The following is a 25,476-nucleotide window of genomic DNA, read 5'->3' as shown; positions in this document are numbered from 1 at the left end:
CTCAGGATACGAAATTAATCCGTTCCGAAACTCAGATCGTATCATGAAAATGTCGTAAGGTGGATCATCTTTTCCCATACGATTACATGTAAAACCAAATAATTCGTTCTAACGCGAAAAACATACTCAAATTAAAGCCAAGTAATACATTTAAAAAAATAACTGTATTAAGAAAAACAAATAAAAAATGCGAACTAATGTAACGTCGTATGGTGAGTTTTTGTTCGTATCGTGGAGCAAAAATATGTTCGAATTTCATGTCGTATCCTGAAAATTTTGTATCCTGGGGCGTTCGTAACCTGAGGTACCACTGTATTCTAGTGTAAACGAGATCTCGTATTTTCTGTAATAATTTTATGTCAGATCCTTATCCTTAAGGTTTTACGTAACGTAAATATATTTTAACTTACGAATCTATGTTTTAAGTTAAATCCTTGCAAAATCATAAAAACAATATACAAAAATTTTCGTATAAATGATTATATGTACAGTACAATTATGACACTACATATCCACAAGTGTCATATAAAATGGGATGTTTGTTTGTTCGTTCGTTCGTTCGACCATTGTTACAAAACTCGGCAGTTACATTTAGATCATTTATTTTATTATATTAAATACCTAATTTAGATAATGTCATAATATTTATTTCATTTCTGCTTACCTCCCACTTGCCGGCTTTACATCTAGCGCCGTCTGTTGGCAAAAAATTTAAAAGATAATAAACTAAATATGATATACAGTAATTAAAAAAGAAACAAATATTATAAAGATAAAAAGTATCAAGAATTATCGGATAAAATCGAGATGCATCGAAAATCCAATAGTTGATGAACTTCTAGAAGAATGCTATCGTTTGAGGACTTTCTCGTTACATCGGGAACACGATGTATTGGTTTAATATAATAAAATAACAAACTAAAGATGTCGTTCAAATTACAACTAAATATAGAAGATCGATATGGAATGATGAAAGGGGTGTATGTTGATTGTTGATATTTTGCATGTAAATTGGGTAATATCAATAGGTTGAATAATAGATAAATTTTGCTCTCCGAGAAGCAAATATCCGTATCGCGTACAGTACAGGAAGGAATCAAATAATTCATCCAGTAGCAGAAATGGATCTCTCCCTTACTAAATATCCAAAAAAACATTATACCAAACCACGTAGGTATACCGACAGCTGTTCTTAGAACGTGGATCCTAGTCAGTGCCGTATCTAGGCAAGTGCGACGGGTGCACCCGCGCAGGGCCCGCTCGGAAGGGGGCCCAAAATGCGTATATTTGTTTTATTATTTTCCCAAGCCTAATTAATTAAGGGGCCCAAATGCAAATTCTGGCGCAGGGCACGGGAATGGCTAGTTACGGCACTGATCCTAGTAGTCGTATCGTATTTACGAATGAGGCTAAAACAGCGGGTACGCGACAACTGGACGATAGTCGAGTGGGCGACAGAAACTTAAACGTTTTTGCACGCTTAGCGAGCATACGATTTGGCGGACATTTTTTATTTATTTTATTATTTTTAGGATTGATAAAATACAGTAGAGCGTCGATTTTCCGAATCAATTGGGGACTGGGGTTGTTCGTATAACTGATATTTCGGATAACCGATTTATGTACGAAAAAATAGTTTAACGTATCCGATGTTGAAAATTTTCTCCGTTGCGTGTCGCTTCGCGTCGAATTTTCGTCGATGTTAAGCCTAACGAAGACTATTGTATCGTTAAAAATTATTTTTTTATTTTGTACAAACAAAATAAATATATTGAAAAATATAAAAACAATAAAAAATTATACTTCAGATGTTAATTTAGTATCAAAAACGTAAAATATTTGAGTAGCCCAAGACATAGCCAAAGATTGAAGCGCCACAGCACTGGCGAAAATTTAAATTTGCCGACTGGAATTCTTTCGGATGATTGACGTTTCGGATAATTGACTTTCGGAAAATCGACGCTCTACTGTATATATAAATATGGTTACGACTTACGAGGTAGGAGTTATTTTCTACTTAGGAAAAGAAAATGTTTAGCATCGTTTAATTACGTCGGAAGCGATTAACAAAGCGCATCAAAGAAAAGAGGTTCTTCGAAAACAAATTCTTTCGAAGAATATTTATACTTTTTTTATTTTTATTGTATTTAATTTATAATGTAATATATATTTAAATTTATGTAAATGTCGTCTTTGTTTTTTATGTATATTTTTTAATTTTAGAGTAGATATCAACTGTCCTTCGAGACTTTTCTAATTACTTGTAAAAATAAATAAGTAAATAAAGTATATAATATATATAAATAAGTTTGATAATTATAAAATCGTTCTTTTAACTTGTATAATTCGTGTCTTAAAAAAATATTTAAATTTACCCGGTCAGTAGAAAAGAATGATGATTTTTATAAAGAAAACAATTTTGCATTTTGTCTATTATTCGTCTCTTATTTTGTCGCCCAGATGTCCGGCACTCGGTTGACGGTGTTACTAAAACAGCAATAGTGGGAGCAGTTTTTTTCTGTCTTGATGCTGCACGGAAGGCAAGGTTGCCTGCAGACACCAGTTGTACAGAATTCTATGCGATTACTACGGCACTTCAACATATACAAAGTTACAGCCGCTATTACTTATTTCCAAAGATTATGTGTAGTTCTCTGCACATAATCTTATATAACTGTCCATCCAATTATCAACCAGATGTATTTTTTCCTACAATACCTACACCAATCGGGTAAAGACTAAATTCTTCTGGATTCCTGGACATACTAGAACCGGGGAAATGAAATAGCAGATAACCGTGTCAAACAGCAAACCACAACCCTACAAACCCGGTTTCTCCATACTATAAAGATCTCTATAGTCGTGTAAACACTCCACAAATGGCAAACAGAATGGGACAGTCAACTCAATCAATAATAAACAATTATTGAAGTGGCCGTACAAAACGGAAGTCCAGTTAACGAAACAATCGAAAAAATGAAATTATAATAGCTGGACTAAGAAGGGACACGCAAGACTACGGTTATCTATTGACACAGAATCACAACCAGTACCCACTAATTGTCAGACCCCATTTGCTGTCCGTCATACACTTTTAACCCTCTCTCGATACAAGATCAGAGAATACCATTTAAAGCACCAAACCTTTCTAGATGAAGGTAGGCTGGACGACAATGGCCAAATTCAACGAGTCCTCATCTACGAAGCGTGAACTCAATTCTATAGATAGCGGCCATAAATAATTAAAGACTAACATAATATAATACTTTTGACATGCCTTGGTGCTCTTTGGTGTAAGAAAGTCCTTGTACCAAAAAACAAATCACAAACAACAAAAAACATAAAAAATGAATTTATTCAGTTTTCCTGGATCCTTCCCATTAACTAATTCGTAAATGAAGTTTTTAGCCAGTGAATTTTATCAAATGATAAAAAATTCTAGTCAAATTCCTTCTGACCAAATATAGTAAAGCCCGTGAAAGTTGGAATTGCACGGAAAATTCTAAAGAATTATGGATATAGCTCTTCGAGTATTACAAGCTGTCTTAGGAAGGTTCCGCTCTCTTTACTAACATATCTTACCGTTAGTTTTACTATTTTATAACTGAGAAATTATACAAAAATAAGGATAATTTGTAAATTTTCATGTTCTTATAAATACCAAATTCTCTTCAGATTTGGAAAAGCAGCAATTACTTCGATTGGTCGAGTAGAAGAACGAATGCCTTTATTTTCTATTACTCTTCCGTCCACTCTCGAAGACCAACATCCTCATTTGAGAACGTATTTAAAGAGAAATTCGGATCGCCTGACCACGTGGTTTGATGTCCATTCTATGTTAATGGATATTATGACGTCGACGTATAAACCAATATCGCCTACTCATATTTGGAACAGTAGAGGATATAGCCCTTGGAGGATGATGATTCCTACTAAAAGGACTTGCGAAAAAGCGGGGATTCCAGAAAATTACTGCGTGTGTGAAAAGGAAATTAAAATACCGCCCACTGATCAGAGGTGTTTGGAAGCGGCCAATAAATTGGTGCAGCATTTGAATCAGATTTTGGAACCTGTTAAACTGCTGTGTGCCCAACTTTCATTAAGAAATATTTCCAAAGGAAAGGTAAATATTGTATATTATTGATTTCGAAAATTTTATTTATATTTTTTTCTTATTTTTTAAAAAAATAATGTTAAATTTTGTTTTTGAAATGGCCCACCAGAGTGGTCGAGGGGAAAAAACCACTATACACTCGTCTCATCACCAACTGATTAGAGGTTCATCATCGGGGCCGGTTAGAGGTTTTGCAGGGCCTCGAGATAAGTTATTAGTGGGGCCTCAAATATTTGCAAGAAATAAATTTTTTAATCAAATTTTCATAGAAATTTGAAAGTGTGAGGCCCCCTTAGTGCGGAGTCTCGGTCTGAGGCCCAAAACTCTACGTCTGAACCGGGTCTACAGATTTTCGAGTTTTCTTCACGTGTCTAACGCCTGAATAGAGGCCAGTTTCCCATAGAAAATCCTCCCCCTTGGCAGATTGCTACGTATGGCGTAGCCGTAAACAAAATAAACCAAACTAAGGACCCCTAACTTATTTTTTGATCCGGGGAAAATACACCCTCTAGAAGATTTTTCATCGAAGCAAGGTGCAGTATTGCAGAACATTCTGCAAATCAAATACTCGTATACAATACGGTTATTTGTTATACTAGATACATATTTCTAAATCATGGTTAGGTTTTATAATAATGTAGTATAAAAAGTCGTTTATTTCAGGTATTAATGCCAAGTAAATCGACTGCTTATAGAAGAGGCTACGCATTTAACATTCGTGTCTTAATTTCTGTGAAACCGAGCGAAGCCATATTGGAAGCACTCTTACAGAAGACTGCGTGGTCTACCGAATTTAAGGTAATTGGTGACGTCAGTCGACTTAACAAATACGGTAACCAATCGTCGTGCATTCAACACAGGGAACTCAGAAAGTTCTGTTATTGTAATAATCAATTTACACATAAAAAGTAATGAAAATTTCAATATATTTTCTTTAAGTCGAGTAATTTATTAAATTAAATTTATTATTATTATAGTAATTAAAATATTTTTATTAAAATATGAAATATTAACGTAATAAATTTAAATGATTGTAAATAACACTGTTTTTAATGAAAAATTGTAATAAATTTTTCTCAATAAAGTATAAATTGTTAAAGTATAACTACATTTTAAAGACTTAACAAGAACGTTCTTAGTTAGATAAATAAATTTAATTATATAAGCCAGGGTTTCCCAAAAGGACTAAAAATTTGTTTAAAAATATTAAAAATTGTACCCAGTTTTTGCTCTCAAATATAGGAAAATTCATTTTAAAAATTATGTAAGAGACTGTAGCATGTATATAATATGTAGTACATAATATTGAAGATCGATAGTAAAAAAGGGGTCAACACATAAAAAAAAGGTTGGGAACCCCTGATAGAGTGCAATAACCTTTTAAGTTTTCCTTCAGAAGATATGGAATAACACGCGTTATATGGATTTAATACAAAATTCACTTAATTGCTGTTAACAAATATTTAATACAAAATACAGTAATTTGCATTCGATACGTTAAAAATATTTTGTTGAATATAATAATGTTAAATTTTATGCTGTACTTAACTTTTATTCGGGGACAGATCATACGTACGCCATTAATAAAAACTTAAATTTTGTAAAGATTTGAAGTAAATGTTTTGTCTTAGAAAATTTCAAATATAAAATTCCTTTTTAAAACTTGTGGAAAAATATCCGAGGTTTAGCTTACTATTGTTATTTATTTGGGATGAGGGGTGGGGCCCCCACGTCTGCCGTGGATCCGCCAAACGGGGAGGCTAACCCAAAAATTAAAAATCTTTCAATAATTATAAGTACATTTTTATTAACACGTGCACGACGATTATATTGCAGACGGTTCTATACACCGTATTGGCCTCATAAATGTGAACTTCGAACAAATAAGCCATCGAGAACAATAAACATTCAAAATCAAACTTTGAAGACATACTAGGTATGTCTTCAAAGTTTTAGCCTTCTATCTTAATTGGAAGTGGATGAAATTTGAGCCGTAAAATTCGAGGACATACGAAGCGAGTTAAACGAAAGCGTTAAAAAAAGACAGTTGGCACGTCCCTAATCCTCGTTACACTCAAGTTCTTAGCAAATTTGACGATATTTTCCTCGTTTATATAGGACGATTTTTCTATTTTTAGATTCCTCTCAACAGATTTGTAGGAAGTTTTAGTATATATATATAGTAACATATATAGTAATCATCTGCGATAGTTAAGTATTAAGTTAGAATTGTAATCCCGCTTTGTACGAACGCGTTTATCGATTTAAGAAACGTCAATTTAGATTTGAGGAACAAAATCTCACTCGCATCTAAAGTTTGACACGAAAGTCTCGCTCGTAATCTGTTTCGAGAGTTGGAACCAAGAGAGGTTTGAATAAATAGAAACGATATTTACTTTAAATTGTATGTCATCGCCCATTTCAATTGTGCAATCGCATTACATTCTGCAGAGACGTATCTCAATCGCTTTTACGATTATAATTTGTCGAATTTTTTACTCCATCCTGGGGAAGTGCCCCTTTTTTTCCCTCGGCGGATGCCTTTGCTCAAGATTATGTACTTATTTCTTTGTCAGATAACCTATATATAATATTAGTATTGGTAATTTATATATATGTAATGAATTAAATATAATGAGTTTGAACTTCTACGAATAAACTGTAATACAGTATAAATTAAAGTACTAAATCTCACTTTATATCGCGTAGATCTAATTAGAGTGGTTTTTGAAATATTTCTGTACGGTATATTTATTAAGAGAGCATTTAAATTTAATTGACATTTAATGTTTACGCTTTCTAAAAATGAATTGTTATAAAGATGTTAAAATGCAAATAAAGGAAGCGCCTGGTAGAAATAGAGAGAGGAATTTCCATAATTTTTTGAGGATAACTGGCAAAATTGCAGTGTATTTAATCGACAGTATAGAAGCGAAATACAGTAAAACCTGTCCAAAACGAGAAGAATTCTTTGAAATGCAGAGATTTTCTTTGTTAAAAAACATCTGTTCAAAACGGAAACGCGCTACATCGAAAAAAATATTCGGTACTGTGAGAGTCCGGTTCACAGAGGTTTTACTGTATATATATTTGATCGAAATCCGTGATTTACAGTTTTAAATTCAATTTTGAGAAAATGAATGTACTAAAATTTCGTTTCGAATCTGTGAAAAATCTTCTGGAGGATGTGACATAGTACAGTAAAACTGTCCAAGACGGAAAGTTGTCTAAACGGGAATAATTCTTCAGAACGGAACGATTTTCTAACCTGTTTTGAACAGGTTATAAAATTTAAAAAAAAAAAAAAAAAGACCTGTTCAAAACGGAACGGAAGTCCATCAAACCCGAAAAAAGATTCGATACCGCGTGATTCCGGTTTACGCAAGTTTTACTGTATTTCGAAATGTATCGCATTCAAACTCATTTATAATATGTTTAAAACTGTTTAATGAAGTAGGTTTAAGGGAACAAAATATGTATAATGCTGCGTATTATGTACAAATTATTCATATAAAGATTTTTTATACAAAAATATAGGTGAGCGCACTTCACGTTGATGTGTAACTGTAACTCTCACTTAAAAAAAGGAAATCATCTATTTTTAGAATACATTCATATTTTGGACCTGTTACAAATAAAATCATTTATAGTTTGTATTTTGCTGAGATAAGAACTTTTATTTTACATTGAAATTTTTAAAAATTTTAGTATAATTATTGAATCCTTTAATTTTATTGAGTTCTCTTTGTTGTGTAGGGCAATTGTTCCAAGGAATCAATAAACTATAATACGTTATTAGAAAATTTAGAAATAGTTTTAAATATAGAATCCTATGAAGAATTAAATGATAAAAATTCACACTATCCTGAAAATTTCGAAATATTTTGCGAAGAAACGAGTAAAGAAACAATCACAAGTTAAGAATTAAATGTTATCGTTTGATTTGTTTCTTTACTTGTTTTTTCGCAAAATATAAAGGTTTGTAGCTGAAAATACAGTAAAACCCCGCTTTGCGGCCACCTCTGTTACGTAATATTCCTCTGTAAAACTGCATACATTTTAACATAAATCAAACTCCACTTAAGTGGCCAAATAGAAACGTCCTAAACTGAAATTTACCCCCATTTACGTGGCCAACAGAACAGGATAATCTCGCCTTCCCGAATTCAACTATTGTTTATGCAGAATTAAATTTTCTTTCTATGGTTTTGGAACAGTTTGCTATGATCTGTATTAAACATTTGACAGGATTCGTCACAGTAATTGTATACATTAAATCAGCACTCGATATCTCCATTCGGAATGATAGGGCAAAAGTAAGAAAAATCGTTCTTTTGAAAGGTAATAGTAATGGAAGATATTTAAATTAGCTTCTCGAGTTAGCCAGCGTCAGAAGTAAAATATTGCTATTCATTTTGATTTTAATGAAATATCGGTAAGTNATTATATTAAGTGTAATTAGATATTTTATTCGTTATATCGTACAATAAGTAAACAAATAACATTATATAGTCACTAGTCTATTCGATGCGGTACGAATTTGGCGTTAGCCTTGTCCCTCGGCATCGGAATTTTGTAGTGAAGGGGGCGGGCGATACTACGTAGCAGTTTTATTGAAGGGGGCGATACTACGTTGAAGGGGCGACGATTCGTTAGAGGTTGAGAAACACTGGTATAGGGCAACGCGACTCGCGAGCGATGTACCGAGAAAGGATGCCTCCTGAGAGGACTTTCTATGAAAAAGTGACTTCTATTTAGGTGTTAAAAACGTGAAGAAAATCCGGAAATCTTCGTTTGGCCAGCCCGTTAGCGAGAGCAAATTCGCGACCGTTGTTCAGTGGTTTTATCGGCCACTGGTGGGCTCTCTCTGACTTTGCCCCCTATCTTCTTTTGAATAAAGTGGCATTCCTTATGCATTGGTCGCGGATTCGCGCCTCACCAACGGGCTGGCCGCATGGAGATCCACCTCGGTAGATCGCCCATGTGTCGTTTTGCCGTATACAAATAAATCAACCGACATTAACTCACATTAAATAACATATATCTTTATAACAATTAAGCAATTTGATTCTTTTGTTTTTTGTCTTTTACTCTTTGACCCTTTCCCTTTCGGGTTTCTAGGCTTAATTCTACTCAGCCTATTGGTCAATCCGTCACTGAATATATTTAATTATAAATGGATATCGTATGTTATGAAATATTATTTATTGTAGGTGCACGCCACTAATGAGGAAAAATACATAATTGATGATTATAAGTGGAAATATATCTTACCTAAGTGTGTCCATAGACATACTTAAGAAACTGTACCATTAATAGCCGAATATCAAACGAAAATCTGCCAACCAATGAAATTTCGCGAGAAACGGACCAAATATTTAAACTCGGCACCCTCGAAAGCCACTTAAATCATATTTCATACAGGTTGGTAACCTCGTATTATGTAATTTTCCTTTTCGAATGTCACCATACCGCTGGTCCGATAGAAATTCGGGACTATTGCGGAAGGGGTCGAAGTAATTCGACCGAAAGTAGTCGTTGACCTCCTCCCGGAAGAGCGGATGCTCAACGACTGCTAATTAATACTGATTAATATTAATAATAATTAATATTTAAAAGTGATTCGTGTTAGGCAGATTGTGATAGCCCGGCATGTGGTTGCAGTTCCTAACGTTAACGTCCGAAACACTTGGTGTGACTTGTTTAAATAACAAATTCTTGTAAAAATGCCAGAATAATTGCTTTTCTGTGATGATAAAGTGTTTATATCTTTGCAGCAGATTGTATAAACTACATGGCAAGTATTTTCTCGTAAATATCGTGTTTATAGAAAAATTATTGGACTGCAATTTGAAAAAAACTGTGTACCTATAAATTCCCACTGTGCGTCTGGCTGTCTGTCCTTCCATGATCTCGAGAAAGAAGTTAGATAGCTGAATGTCGAAACCAGACGTGGAAATCATAAGAGGAGGAGGCCCAGATTAACTGTATACGAACTTCCGGTTTGGACTGCAAATCACTCTACTCCGATCCAAAATTTTTCCTGAACGGAAAAGTGTGATGTACAGTACGTTGACAAGACACCGCTAAGAGAATTGAGAACATTGTGACGAAAAATTGCAGCCCGGCATTGTGATGATGTCACAATAAACGAAATTAATTTTAGCTCGTTAGAATTAGTTTAGTTATGGCAACGCCACACGTGAGCTATCTTCCTGGCATCCCAAGAAGACTTTTATGTAGAGCTGGACCCTAGTTAGGTGACTTCCCGGAAGCTCCACGTGGCCTGCCCGTTGGCCATGCCCGAACTCACGATTTATTAAGCAGTTAAGCAATTTAATTCTTTTGTTTTTTGTCTTTTGTTCTTGGACCCCCTCCTTACGGGTTCCCAGGCTTAATTCTATTCAGCCTAACTACCAGTGTTCAACGGTTTTATCTACTCGGCTACTGGAAGTCACTTTTTAGATAAAGAAAGTATCGTTCAGAAATGAAAAAACCCGAGTCGTTAGATGTAAAAAATTAAATACTTATAGACTTCACAAAGTAACACTTTCGAGTACTTACACGCAGGCAAGTGCTATATGCTACCCGTCGCAGTAATTAAGTGCAGTAATTAAATAACACATATTCTTAAAATTTGTAAGAATTATATTTAGTTTATTATTTTCTTAAATTTTTGCCAATAGATGGAGCTACGTATTTAGCCAGCAAATCGAATGTAGATAGAAATTAATTGATTTATAGAAATCAATCAATATTTTGGATATCGAATGACGCGCGACATTATCTAAGTTAAAAGCATGTAAACGTAACTGCCGAATTTCGTAGCAATCGGTCCAACGGCCTATTAGAGTATAGCGAACAAACAAACAAACATCCTCATTTATAGATTAATGAAAATTGTATGCAAATAGAACCAATTAATGGATCTGTTATGAAATTATAAAAGGAATTTTATAGCTAGTGAAAAGGATGTTATTACGTAGTGATTAATTAATAATCTCACTAATCAATAATAAAGCTGGAATGATCATTTTTTAAAATATTCTTTCTATATTTTTATGCAGCTGTACCTAAATTAATATGAATAATTTTTTACTTATAGTTTTTTTGTTGTTTATTGTACGTAATAATGATAATTAATGTTGTGAATAAGTAATATTTATGCTAAATACATATAAAAGTCGCTGAGCATGAGCGCTGGCAAAAAATTTTCCAATGGGGCAAAGCTTAGAGACAAATAATTAAACATTAATAAATTTTTATTTAATTTTTGGGGTGTTTTTCTCTGTACATTATAGAATACAATATTGCATCAAAGCTAACATAGGCATAAAGATTATTATTAAGCATACTGTCCGTCTCAGTTATACAGTTAGCTTACTTTTTTATCCTCGATATAACAAAATTAGTCGAACAAAAACGTTTAATAATATTGCTTGTAACTAAATTTTGAAGGATTAATTTCAGAAAGAATTTAGGCCTACAACATAAGAACTTGGATTTTTGTGAATGTTATCAGTGGCTAATGTATCTTTTAGATAGGAAAATATAAGAATAAGCGTTTATTGAAAATAAAAATACAGTAATAATATATCATAATTAATAAATTAATAGGCTGCAACCTATTAATTAATTTATTTATTAATCTGATTCGGGACACCGAAAAAACGTGCCTGTACCTAACACGTAAATAAAATATAATGTACTTTTAAAAAATACAAAAGCTTACTCTATACTTTTTCTATTATTTATTTCGTTGAGTATCTTCAAATTTAAACTAAAATGTTAGCGTCGTAGGGCCTATACATATTGATGTACAGTTACGTGAAAAGAATATTCAGTTATAAAAGATAAATGCAGCTGTATTAAAACCGCTTTACTACGAGCGTGTTACTAGGTAACACGCTCGTAGTCTAGAAAGCAAAATCATGAATAATTATAAGTGGACTAAAGGAGGCGCAGGAGGCAAGGTACCAAACGGTGACCATAGGCGAGGGTTGGAATCACTAACAACCTTCCCATATTCTCCGTTAAAACGGGTAAGAAGAAACATCGCGTTTAATGGTTTCCAGACGTGGAGAACAATGTACGGTAAAGACACAAAGTGTGGGTTCGTAGAAAAGTTTTTCTAAGAATATTTCCAAGCCTTTCTCACACTGGAAGATTGGTTAGGGGCGTTGTGTGTGAGTTTATGAAACCAAGAAAGCGGTGGATCGAAAAAGTTTGAGAATCATTGTTTTAGAGTAGGAAAATAAATATTGGAACGTCGCCAGTGGTGCGTCATGGGTGCCAGGACATCGCGTACAATGTTGACTTCAAATATTTTTTCCGAGAATTTTTGGGCAATTTTAACACTAGCTCTAGCGGGATAACGCGCCATTGAACGTCGCTTTCCGTTAACATTTTTAAATTTTACTTTATTTATTTCTCGATGAATTACAGAGATGTCGTAACAACAATAATGGCCGACCCCCGAATAACATACATCTAACAATCCCAGAGAGTAACATTAAACGCGTATAACATATAAAAAGAACATTTTTGCGAAAAACATGAAAATTAGTGAGTAGATCAAACATAGAGCAGTTTTTTTACGGATGGATTTAAATCTTGATGATCCAGAAAGTAAAATTCTTCAATTTCGAAGATAATAACGTAAAATTAAAAAAAAAACGATTAAAATTGTACTCAGAGGGCATTTTTGATAAAAGGAGAGCGGAAGGACAATATAGAGCAATGGAGGACGGTTGGCAACCTTAGCATTGCTACCTCATTTCTTATAAGAATGAATCAAGAATGTGAATGTATTTGTCGTAAGGCTGTTTAACATAAATTTATTCCTAAAAACTATAAACGTTTTCTCTTTTTTAAACGAAATAAATGACAATTTATTTTTAAAACATCATTCGTTATTAAAGCCATCCATGGAAGCTGCGGAAGCGCCGCTTCTCTTGTACTTTCTAAAATATAAATACATATTGCGCCATTATTTTCATATTTTAACCTACTTTGAATTACTTAAAATTAATATTTTATTGATATAATTATAACCGCATTACGTATTTTATTACAAATTTCTCTACTAACGTGAAAACGATGATAATATTGCTATTGTGTAATGGAATATAAATTCGTATGTGCATATTCCCAACGGAAGCGCCGTATTGTCGAATACGGGATGGCTTCCGCGGTCAAAATATTTGAAAGGTGTGAAGCAGTCAGATTATAGTCTTTCGCGCATGCGCTTTACAGAACGCCAACCTCACGCGGTTTAGCTGGTGGATGCTACATATCAAAATATTGTATAACGCTTCCAATGATTCTATCCGGGGTCAGCATCATCAAATGTCACCGCAGGCCACTGCTCCACACACATGCAAACATGCATACACAGGAAAAAACTCGAACCTTTTGCATTTTTCGACGTTGAAAACCCCCGAATCCAAAAATTTTAAAATCTTGGATGTCGTTTTGATTGATCGCCATCTTTTCCTCTGTTATATACAACAGAGCCGAAAAAGTAATACCGGATTTATAAACCTCAATTTATGCAACAAAGAGCGAGAACGGAAAATTTAAGGAATTTTTACACAAATCAACATTTATTGGATGAAGATTTAGGATAACGCAGTTATAAAAATTTTAAAACTTGCGTAACAAAAGAGCATTGTTTTTCATTATATTTTCGGCGTAGAATTTACGAAATCGATTAAATATCGAAAGTCGAAGCAATTTCATTCCAAGTGTTCCACCATTTCTTGTCGTAACCTTCGTGGACGTGTTCTATCAGCACCCCGCATCGTTTATCGCAGTACCGAAACTTGTCTTGTGTTTCCAGTTTGAGTTTCTTGGGATCTTCGCGGGGGATATTTTTTCTCAAATTCTTTTCCAAATATTCGGATAGTTTATCGGTGGCCATTTCCAAGTCGTTCCGAATGACTAAATATTTCGCTTTGGTTATAATAAATCACTTCGAGTAGTAAGCGAAAACTCTGCACTTTGATGTACGTACGTGTACATCAAAGTGCGGCGGCGACACTTCTTTTAGGAATCGCATTTCTATATTTCCTTTGTTTCTTCTATTTTATCGACGACCGACTCGTACAATTTCTGTTCCAGTTTGAAGCTCTGTTTGTGATTGCTGTAACGATTGTAATAAAAGAGACATCTCTTCGAGCCTTTTGAGATTTCTCTAAAGCGTTCTTTGTCGTTTTTACCGCTTCGTCGTCGTAACGACTGCATTTGTACCGGGATGAACCGTACGGTTCCCACGGTCCGAGGCGCGTCCAACAGAATTCGGTTCTACAGTTCTGGTTCTCGCATACGATGCGGTTGCGTACATCGTCTTTTCCTATAACGCACGGCATTTGGAGCACTCTTTGATGTTGCTGGAGATCCAATTGGACGTGTTCCAGTCGTCGTCGGATTTCTTCCGCCACTTCCGAAGCGGGTCTCAAATGATTGGCTTCGGTGAAGGAAAAGCAAAATATATGTCCGCGGGTACGCGTGACCGGCTGCGAATCGACGTACCGAGCTTTAACGGCATTGGTGCATTCGGGTCTCGGGCACCATTTCGGTAAGCGGTTGCATTCCACGAAGCAATCGGAGATCAGGTGCCGATATCTTACGCGAACCTTGATATCCCTCGAAAGTTTGAGGACCACGTCGTCGTTTATTAACGAATTGCATCGGTGAGCGGTAGTTTCCTGGTACTTAGTGCTAGTTTACCGCTTGTTATATTTGTTAGGACTTCCTCGCTGTTTTAGATCTCAAAGTGATTCTATCCTCGTGATTCTTATTCATACTAGTATTTTGGTTCTCAAATATTCTTCCCAGCAATTCGGACAAAATTTGTGGCCACATTCGAATTCTTCCATTTCGGAATAGGGATAATCGCCGTAACATATCAAACAGGTAGAAAGCCGTGAACTAGAATGGAACTTCTGTTTTCGTACGGGAGAACTGTGGCTGGATTCCAATACCTTGTCTTCACATAACTTTTGTTTATCTCCCTCGAAATAGATATTGTAGAGTTTATCTTTGTCCCATCGAAGATGATCGAGAAGTATTCCAGTGATTACGAGTCGAATTCGAGTTACAGAGTTCTCCTCTGAGATGCACTCGTTCATCTCCTCCATTATTTGTTCGGTATTCAGCACTTCGTACTCGAAATGTGTTTCTCGTGATTGTTTGTCACCGTCGAACTCCTCAGCTCTGCCATTAAGTCCGAAATTTCCTCCATAATTCTTCGTTTATTCGGAAAACAACGAAAGGCGGTTCCGATTTTTTTCAAAAGGGACACATTTAACTTCTTGGCCAAATTGCTTTAGAATAATAGAAATATGTGTGATTGATTGTTGAACAAATTTGTTTCGTTTTATCGAGCGAACAAAAGTCGTTTATTTATGGAATTGTTAATGTTTTGAGCATTTTCGTTTCGAAATAAAAAATAATCGACGGCAGAGAATGAGAATTTTGACACGGTTAAAGCATCGGCCTACCACTTGGGGATCCGGGATCGAATCTGAGAAATCCCGGCAATTTTTGGGGAGTTATTACTGCCAAGGCCTTTTTTTCGAGCGTGCCGTACGTCAGGCTAGGCCGCAATGGGGTGGCGGGTTGGTAAATCAAGTAGTCGCATCCTAGGCAGATTATAAAGAAGTATCCATCAACGACTAAAGAAAATAAACGCAATACTGTCACAAATAAAAATGCGACTTCCGAAGCTTCATTAATTAATAATCGTTTGTCAAAAACACTTTATGCTGGAAAGTATAAATAAAAATCCCGAGGATAAGATTACTTTGAGATCTAAAACAGCGAGGAAGTCCGAACAAACATAACAAGCAGTAAACTAGCATTAAGTACCAGGAAATTTCATAGACTATAGAAATGTGTAAAACGTCGGCAAAAGCAGTGTAATTGCAGCACTCGATAATATTCGAGTAACTGGCTTCTTAGCACACTTAACGATGGTGATGCGAAGAATAGCTTTTGGAATTTCAGTAATTAATGATAACGATGAGAGAAAATCCAGCAACGAGTCGCTTAACTTTTCCGGCGACATTTGGTGGCGCCATCTGTTACGATATTGCATTTTAAAAGCTTTTATATTTTTAACTACAGTATTATAAAATGGCAAAAAGCTTAATTTTGAGGATAGGGATGGGTTTTATAAAAAAAAATTGTAAATGCTGATAACGAGTAAAATCGTCATTAAGTCCGACCCTACTCGAGATACGACACACGAATCCCTTTATCTCTCCACCCCGTCGATCTTTAATCACAAAAATTTTATAGCATCAATCCTCTAATAAACAAATCTCCGTACAAAATTTCAAACATTTTCGACGAAAGCACAGGAGTTATTAAGTTTCAAACAGAGTGAACAAAATCGTGCCCTCACAAACATTCGTACAAACAGAAAAACCCCCGATTTTTCTCGACGTTTCAAACTGCCCCGAGTCCAAAAATGTAAAAATCTTGGGGGGTCAGTTTTTGACCGTTCGTCATACTTTCCTTCTGTTATATATAACAGAGCCCGAAAAGTAAAAGTCAACGTTTATGCTCGTCTGAAAGAAAAAAAATAATTTTTCTTGACCTTTATCAGATGAGAAATTGTAAAATGATCTTTGATATTAATCAAATCGTGCGAACCGGTTTGATTTAAGTACAATATATCATTTTTCTGCACTAAAACGTATGAATGGAAATAATTCATTTAGTTTATTCGTATCCGGCAACGCCACACGCAGGCGATCTATCGAGGGGAAATGCCTCCCGGGGTATCTTTTTGTGGAAACTGACTCCTAGTAAGGTTTTACTAACGTGAAGAAAACCCGGAAAACTCCAAGTGGCCAAACCCGCAACCAACTACCAGTGTTTAGTGGTTTCGAATTGGGCGCCCACTCAGCCGCTGGTAGGCACCCAGTTCATACGTGAATGAAATGTCCACAAATAAATTAGTTACATTAACGAATTACTACGGAATAAAATATTTAAAAAATATAGTTTTTTAAATTATATCATTTGCTACATTTGCGAAAACACAATCGCCCAGTTTTTATTATTTTTGACTTTATAAAACTTTTGTGAATTTCTGACATTTACTTCATCCCGAATGTCATTTTATATTCAAGATAAAATATTAATACTTTAATATCGATTTATTTCACAACTGTAATTGTCCCGCAATTTGAAAAAATTTCCACTGTCATCGTCTCTCCTTCCTTGATCTCGAGAATGGAGAGAGATAGATGAAAGTCGAGACCATACGTGGAAAGCTTACGGGCTCCGATTAACTGTATACGAACTTCCGGTTTGCACCTGACTTAATGTTATTTCAATTCATACTTTTTCCCCTGAAAAGAGTTAGATAGATGGCCGACACGACTCTATTGCTCACAGGAAAAGTATGATTTACAGGGGCAAGACTACTAATTTGAGGTGGAGAGCGTATACAACATTTTAAATTAATTAAATCAATTAAAAATATGATTAAAACTTGCAGCCCGGCGTGTGACGTGTCACAATAAATAATTGCTGGTTTCACAATTATTCTTCTATCAATTATTTCTAAAATTACAGATTATTTTATGGTACAATTTGTTTTTACAGTATCTTTAAATTTAAAACGGCAATTGCATAATGCTTTTATTGTTAAATAATAATATGAATACAAAAATAAACTTTATGTATATAATAAAACATATTACATTTATTTATTTCTTATAACCATTAAGTAATGTTATATAGCGTGAGATTACACTCTCCAGCAAATTAATACGCCTTATAGAAACTACAGTATATATGAAGTTTATTCGTGTATAAGTATATTATTACTTTATCATATTTGAGAAGCTTATAAATTCTAAAGATTGATTATATAAAGTTTTACTTTATATCAATGGTCCTCAACCATTATGTTAAGTCATCTTTCTATTCCACTAAAGTCTCCGTTTTCGCCCTATGGGCACTAAGAGGGCCTTTTATCGCGGGATCGGCCAGGCCGAAATAGGGACGAAGCTCGTCGTATGAAAAATGAAACTGACCTCCCATAAAAAATCTGGGAATTTGCTAGCCCCGATTCAGTTCCGAATCTCCAGTCGTCTGCCGCAAGATTATTTACCTAAAATATAATATAGCGAAAACATTAAACTTCAATTATTCCCGTAAGAATTAAAACTATTAAAACTACGCGAATAATTTTGGCGTGAAATTACAAAATAACGAGTCACGCTTCGTTTGTTATACTGTGGGGTCCCTGATCGTATCCGGACGGTTCGAAAAACCCGAGAAATTTTACGGGAGGTGGTCTGTCAGGATATGTCGGACACGGTCTCTCACTACCGCTACCCCATTGTGGGTCTGGCCAAATTCACAATGGACTCGTTATAAAGGTTTTCTCAACCGATATACTTATCATCGGATGAATATATATACTTAATAAATGTATATAAAGTATTTATTTGCTATAATTACTCATACTTTAAAATTGTTGTGTTCAGACACTAATCAAATTTTTTTAACTGTTAATTTTAAATATAAAACTTTTCATTATTATCATTAAAATTGGCTAAACATTTCTATAAGATCAGTTAAAACTTTTATTATTATTGTATATAGGCCTATTAACATTAAGATTCTCTCTCTAGAAAACTTTAATAATTTTTTTATAGAGTCTAAAGTCTAGAATATAATAAATATCAGCAGATTTTTTGTCTAGTATTTTTCCTATCATAAGTTTCATTTTCTTTTATTTCCATTAAATTATTAAAATATATTAAGACATTTTTAACCGAGGGAGAATGAGAATGTTCCATTTTCAACGTAACTCAATCATTAGTATCCATTTAAAATTAGACGATTGTTTTGATTTTTTAATACACGAATATAGAAATAAAAAGACGAGAAGGAAGATAATTGGCAGCGTATGATTATCTTAATAAACGTCTAAGTGTAATCTCTACAAAAGAAATTATCGTGGAAGTAAAGAAAATTTCATTTCGGTTGTAAGAGGTCGTTCAACTCCGAACTTGTCCAAGTCTGCCGTTCTTACTTCAGGCATAAATCATTGATTAAATCGAATGCCAACATCGTCTATTAGTTTTATATTCGACATCTTTCTCGTCTGATTCCTCGTTCTACAAATACGAAAAATGATCTATATAATAATATAATTGGATATTTTAAGAATTGAAATTCATTTTTGCAATTTTCTTTAATTTGCCCGCACTTTTCGCTTGTTGTTAATTAAAACATGATCATTTGACAATTCTCGTATTAATAGATCGAGTATACGTAGGATAAGACGATAGAAATATTTCAAACATAGCCGAAGATACTTTTTATACGTATATTTAAGTTTTTTCTGCTTATCGCTATTATTTAATTTTTAGAAAAATATTTTTTTCGGTATGAATTATGCAACGTTAATTGTCTTTACATTTGATCCCAAGTACCGTATATCGGAATCAAACTTTTGCTATTTTATTCTAAGTTCCAAGGACGTCATCGATTTTGTCTGCACTAAAATAAAAGTGATTTTAAACAAGTTTATTAATAAAAATGACTTAAATAATCTCGTCGAAGAACAAAGCATTTATGAAATTTTAAATTTCGCAAATCGATTAGCGTTAACGAGGTCAAGAATCTGTTTGGTTTCACTCGTTCGTATCCCGTGTTTCCTATCGAAAATTACACCCCTACAGACGTAAACGAAGCATTTTCCAAGTCCCGTATTCGAATGCGTTCTTAATTCCGAGCATTTAAAAATAGCCATTTCGTTTAATTATAGAATTCTATAATAATAAGGTCGAGTAAATTAGATCTTTGTGCGTTGTTGCTTGGCTGGATTAGAGGTGTGTCTCGCACCAGAAACTCGTTTGACTCACGGTCGTAAAAGAAACAAGTTCCGAGCTATCGTTTCCGCTTTTTGTATAAATTGGAACGTAAACTAATACCAAATACAATGGCAAAAAAAACAAAACCCGGTGTTTCTTGTAAGTCTAAATAATTATAATTTATTGTCGGAGTGAAAAAAAATATATCGATTTTAGAAGAATCTCTCTTATCGAAGGAGAGAGAAAAAAGGCCAGATGCACGTGTTATTCGTTGATAAATGTCCGCCGAGTCGAAGGAAACGCTAACGTTTGATGCAACTTTAACGTCAAAGGTAATTCAAAGTCCTCATTGATTGAGAATAACACGTGGCACTCGATGGCGTCTAGAACATTCTGATGCAACAACCAATCGACTAAATCGTTTCGTCGGTGACGTGTCGCTAATACGGCCGGCCGCACGTGATATACGTGTACCAATAGAAGGAAGCCAAATATTACACGTCAACCAATAGCGGATCTCCACGACGGTCTTCTAACGTTCTTTTATAAGGTAGGCCAACTCCGTGCATTTCACTAATATATTTCGTTCGAGTGTAAGAATTGTTGTGTATAAAGGCGATTGTTCTCGGTAAGATACTTATTTTATATATTTTAAATAGTTCTAGCCTAAGTTTACTGGATATCGATGCCATTAAATTACGTTTGATTTATTAATGTGTTTGTCTACTTTAAATAATTCACACATTGCTGAAATTGAGTACTTTTTTGAAAAGTCAGTATTTCGGATTGGCTGATTTTTTTCAAATACGTCACTTTTAATTCTGGCATTTGTGTGAATATTTTAAATTCTGTTAATGAGAAATTAATTTTTTTTACTAAATTTAAATAAATTTACAGGTTTTACGGTAGAAGTTACTTTTAGATAAATGTTAGATACTTTTCACTTGTACACGAATATACATCATTTACCTAAAAGTAACTTCTACCCTTTACGTGTACATTTAAGATTTTAATTGAATTTAATGGTTATGTGACGATCGAGAGTCAATTTCTGATGACAGTGAGAATGGAAATTGCATTAGAGCTTAATAAAGTATTAGCAATATTGCTGACTATTAATAAACTTGAGAAACTTGTACTTTTGGTATATGATATAAAGTATGAAATTTTAATGAAATTATGTAAAATTTGAATTAAATTTGCTTTAGCGGTCTATTATTGATTTACAATATGCTACGTTGCATGTTTTTAATTAAAACTTTGTCGAAACGCACGTAAACGTTTAACGGTTAAATATTGGTGTATGTTTCAAATATACGGTAAATCCTTGATTTAACCTACGGAAATTTAAGGTATTTTTTTGCTTACGAATAGTGTGTGCCCGAAGGTTGAATCGGTGAGTTGATTGCTGTAAATTTCTCGATGTGGGTTTATATAGTATTTTATTTGCGCTTCGTTATAATGAATGACATTTTTAACGCCTCGGATATGTTGAGTTTATTTGTTTATTTTTTTTTTAACAAATTCGATTTAATGGACTTCTGGCAATGGCTGATACCTCTTCCTCGATTAGACCATTACGTCGAGGATCTACTGTTTAAGAAGATACCTATATAAGTGTCGGAAATGTCTAAGGACTAGCTTAAATAATACTTTGAAAATATAACAAATTTTGAATTTAAAACGTCGCATTTAAGAAAATTAACCTTTTAAAAATCTATTTTCTTTCAGAATTACAATGAAAAAGGCTGCAAAATATTTAATAGTTGCGCTGTTTATCGGCGCCCTTGCCACGGCCAAAAAGGAGGAGGACTCGAAAAAGGACAGTATCGGCACCGTTATCGGAATTGACTTGGGAACTACGTATTCCTGGTAAGTGGTTTTCTTTTTCTAGGGATGAAGTCTGCCGTAACGGTTCGATATGGATGTGTTCTCTTTTTAGTGTTGGAGTTTTTAAGAATGGCAGAGTTGAAATTATTGCAAACGATCAAGGCAACAGAATTACTCCTTCGTACGTTGCCTTTACTCCCGAAGGCGAACGTCTCATCGGTGACGCGGCAAAAAACCAACTGACTACGAATCCGGAAAATACGGTTTTTGATGCTAAGAGATTGATTGGACGAGAATGGTCCGATCCCTCCGTTCAGCACGATATAAAATATTTCCCTTTCAAGGTATGAATTTTGCAATAAAAATACTATTAAAAGAAATCTTAATTTTCCTTTTCTAATTGTACAATTTTGGCAATCGTCAAATAATGAATTAAAATTTCCCGTTTTGAAAAAATAATTGATACTTCATTAGTGAATTAATTTAATCTAGCATGAATTTGGAATAATTCATATCACAATAATGAAATATAAATAAATATATAACTTCAGTGCAATCTTAGAAATATTTTGAATTTTCTTATTCAGCAATTGCCATTTTTTATTTTTTTTGTGATTTTATTTATATAAATTTGCTTAAGCCTTTTTGTTTTTTTAATTATATTTAAAATGTTCTTCAGTTAATTATGATTTTTAAATTAAATTTGATATCATTTCACCTTAATTAAGAAATTTAGAAAAATAAAAAATATCATCTTTTCATCTTAAATTGAAAGGTGAGTGCAACAGTGATCTAATCCCAGTTTTTTATGTTGATATACTCTAGTTTTTCTTATTTTGCTGTTATACTTTCTTTCCATGAATACTTAATCAGAATGCTAGTAATTGGAGACAGTGCTGTATTTCATATATTAAGTACAGGTAACCCCTGTATAACACAGGAGTTACATTCCAAAAAATTGCCGTGTTATACGAAACAAAGAACTAGTGCGAAAAGGGTGGTTAGGTTCCAAAAATAAAAAACATGCTGTTAAATCCTTGTTTAAATCAGATTTATAATTCATTTGTTTTCATAAGTAAAATATTTATAAGTAAATATTTTACCAGAGGATTATTCATCCTATATGATGATCTCAGCATGAGCATCATCAACTGGTAACAGTTTTTGGGTGCGTTCGTTAATAGCGGTGCTCTGCAAAGGGAGTGTGCTGCTGTTTTTAGTCATTTAGGAATGACGGTGAAAGAAAGACGGCGGTGCCCGCACTATCGATAGTATTGTGATGGAGGAATCTATAATTCTAAAATGAGCTTTTAGAGGCAAAAGAAGGGTTCCAATTGTAAAATTTAGCCATTAAATGGATTATTTGTTGAAAGACCATTCAAAGAAGCCACAAAAACAATTAGAATACTTGTGTGGAGGTATAAAAGAACACGCCCTTTATTACATTTCATGTTGTACGAGGGTTTACCCAATTTCCGAACCGTATTAGAGTGAATCCGTGCTATAGAAGTGCCGTGTTATACGAGGGTTACCTGTATACTATTAACGGTTCACACCACTGTTGCACTTTTATATTACTAATATGTTTTTAATTAAAAATGACTGTTTAATAAATTAATACTTTATTATTCATAAGCCAATTTGAATTTCAGTTTTTGCTCTTAATAAAAATTGTTGTTGATTCACTTGAATTTCATAGACTTGACAGTAGCCATCTGTCAGCCAGTTTTGAAAGGCAATAATGAATAATGGAAGTGAGCAAAATATTAGCTTGAAGTTGAATATATTTTGGAGATACAGTGCCAAATATTATACATTAAAAACATAAGAAAGCATTTTTTAATAGGAAATTACAAAACATGGCAACTGCAATTCTATGATAGGCAACATTCTGTTATGCTCATGCTATGTTAAATTTTTATTTATCAATATTTATAAGCTGTGATAATGTTGTTTCCTATCTACAGTGTAAAAATTTTATTTAAGTTTAGGATTATTTTTATATTTTGTTACTAAAGTCTTTAAATCTACATATTAATATTGGCAATATTCTTATGAAAATTTGAAATTTATGTAGAAAATAATTCATTATGAAAAAAATAAATGCTAGGTCATCAAAGAAATTTATTTCAAAATATTTATAAACTTTAAATCATAGATTTTGTAATTTGAATAAATATAAAGATTGATTAGTTTTTAAATGAAAAAATAATTACAATAAATGATTTTGTATTCTGAAATTATGATGCTATTGGCAAAAACTTAAATTTAATTTGCCACGGCTGACTTGAAAATTATATAATTGTAAGATATAGAAAAGCATTTTAAAAAACAAACTACAGTATATGGCTCTTAAGATTCTCCCAAGTAAAAAGCTTCAGAAACTTTGTTTTCTAGAACCAAACTTTAACCTAAAGTTCATAAACCTAAAATTTGGTTATAAGTTAAGTTTATTTAAAATTATGATCTTTTAGTTTTTGTATTGTCTTTTTATATTTTAAGGAAATGCATACCAATTTAAATATCAGTATTCTAAGACTTTTTGCAGCAGATGAGTAATTTTTCTTTTTAATTTAGTTTTTTAAAGGCAAAAAGAAACATTGAAATGTTAGTTAGCGGGAGTACAGCAACATGCTGTATGGTCACATTGCAAATTACACCACCCAGACCTCTGAATTATTCTTCTTCTCTTCCAGACACATTTAATTCTTGATATAACCATCCACGGTTACTCAGAATTCCAAATGCTGTAAAAAGTTACAGTATTTAGTTTACATGTTGTCTTATAAAAATTCTGTCAGCCAAGTACTGAAAATAACATTCTTTCTATTATGCTAATCCAGGTTTAAAATTTTGATTCTCATAAGTCTTGTTTCTTACCAATGGACAGTTCTAGCTTATGTCCTCTCCATAATAAACAAAATTAAGTTGGTTGTATAGGTTATAGTATGCTGATATCTCATATCATGTAAATACAGTTGCAAATTAATGCAATAATAATCAGTATTTGTTGCTTTCCAATAGAAATGCTGTTTTGTTGTTGAATTTGATACAAAAATACTGGTTTTTTAGCATTTGAAATAAGAATAAAATACTTTTGCTTCTATTCTAATTTTTCCAGATAGTTTTATAACAAAATTTTATATAGAGTTATTCCAGAAACAATTGGGCAATATACTGTGGCAATTTGATGATTTAAGCATTTTGGCACTTAGTTAAAAGAACAATTTTTCTGTATCTGTATTGGATCAGAATTTGTGAAATGTGGACTAATTCTTCTGTAACTTATCTTCAAGACATGGTTTGAATACTGAGAAATTCTAACCTTTGAATTTTAGTTACAATAATAGTTTAATCGTGTGACCTTCAAACAATTAAAAATTGTCTGGAATGTACTGTACTACTTTCTGAAAATATCTGACATATTCAAATCACCAATTACAATATATTTTGAGGAATAATTTTACATTATATATCTGCTGTGTATTTCATTTACATTTTTATAAGAAAAACAATATTGCAGTATTAATAGATTTTATACAAAAGATCTTTGATTGAAATCTAGAGTGATTTTTACTTTATATTATAAAAGTTAATACTTTTGTATGCTCTTAATTATATTTTAGTAATTCATTAAAAATAACTTTAGAGAAAATTTGTCAAATGTCTTTTTTTTTTTTTTTTTTT

General features: G+C 33.3%; 2 protein-coding genes and 1 pseudogene across 6 annotated transcripts in view; 2 read left to right on the top strand and 1 right to left on the bottom strand.

Moving 5' to 3' along the window:
* The window catches only part of LOC111639970, a 45,800-nt gene extending 40,671 nt beyond the window's left edge, over nt 1–5,129 (top strand). For all 5 annotated transcript variants that reach the window (XM_023385960.1, XM_023385961.1, XM_023385956.1 and 2 more), the window contains exons 4-5: nt 3,676–4,123; nt 4,778–5,129. In XM_023385960.1, the coding sequence (XP_023241728.1) occupies nt 3,676–4,123; nt 4,778–5,026 (697 nt within the window). In that variant the 3' untranslated portion in view covers nt 5,027–5,129. The remainder of the gene's footprint in view (nt 1–3,675; nt 4,124–4,777) is intronic.
* An 8,658-nt stretch (nt 5,130–13,787) lies between these two features.
* LOC111639978 lies at nt 13,788–15,255 on the bottom strand (annotated as a pseudogene).
* Nucleotides 15,256–20,440: 5,185 nt separating this feature from the next.
* LOC111639977 (78 kDa glucose-regulated protein-like) overlaps nt 20,441–25,476 on the top strand; it is a 10,694-nt gene continuing 5,658 nt past the window's right edge. Inside the window, exons 1-3 of the mRNA XM_023385973.1 lie at nt 20,441–20,587; nt 21,691–21,831; nt 21,902–22,133. Of these exons, the coding sequence (XP_023241741.1) occupies nt 21,698–21,831; nt 21,902–22,133 (366 nt within the window). The 5' untranslated portion in view covers nt 20,441–20,587; nt 21,691–21,697. The remainder of the gene's footprint in view (nt 20,588–21,690; nt 21,832–21,901; nt 22,134–25,476) is intronic.

The sequence above is a fragment of the Centruroides sculpturatus genome, unplaced genomic scaffold, assembly GCF_000671375.1.
Source record: "Centruroides sculpturatus isolate CEXI.00-Female unplaced genomic scaffold, Cexi_2.0 scaffold1286, whole genome shotgun sequence".
Lineage (NCBI taxonomy): Eukaryota > Metazoa > Arthropoda > Arachnida > Scorpiones > Buthidae > Centruroides > Centruroides sculpturatus.
The sequence above is the reverse complement of the archived record's forward strand: the minus strand, read 5'-3'. Positions and strand labels throughout refer to the sequence as shown.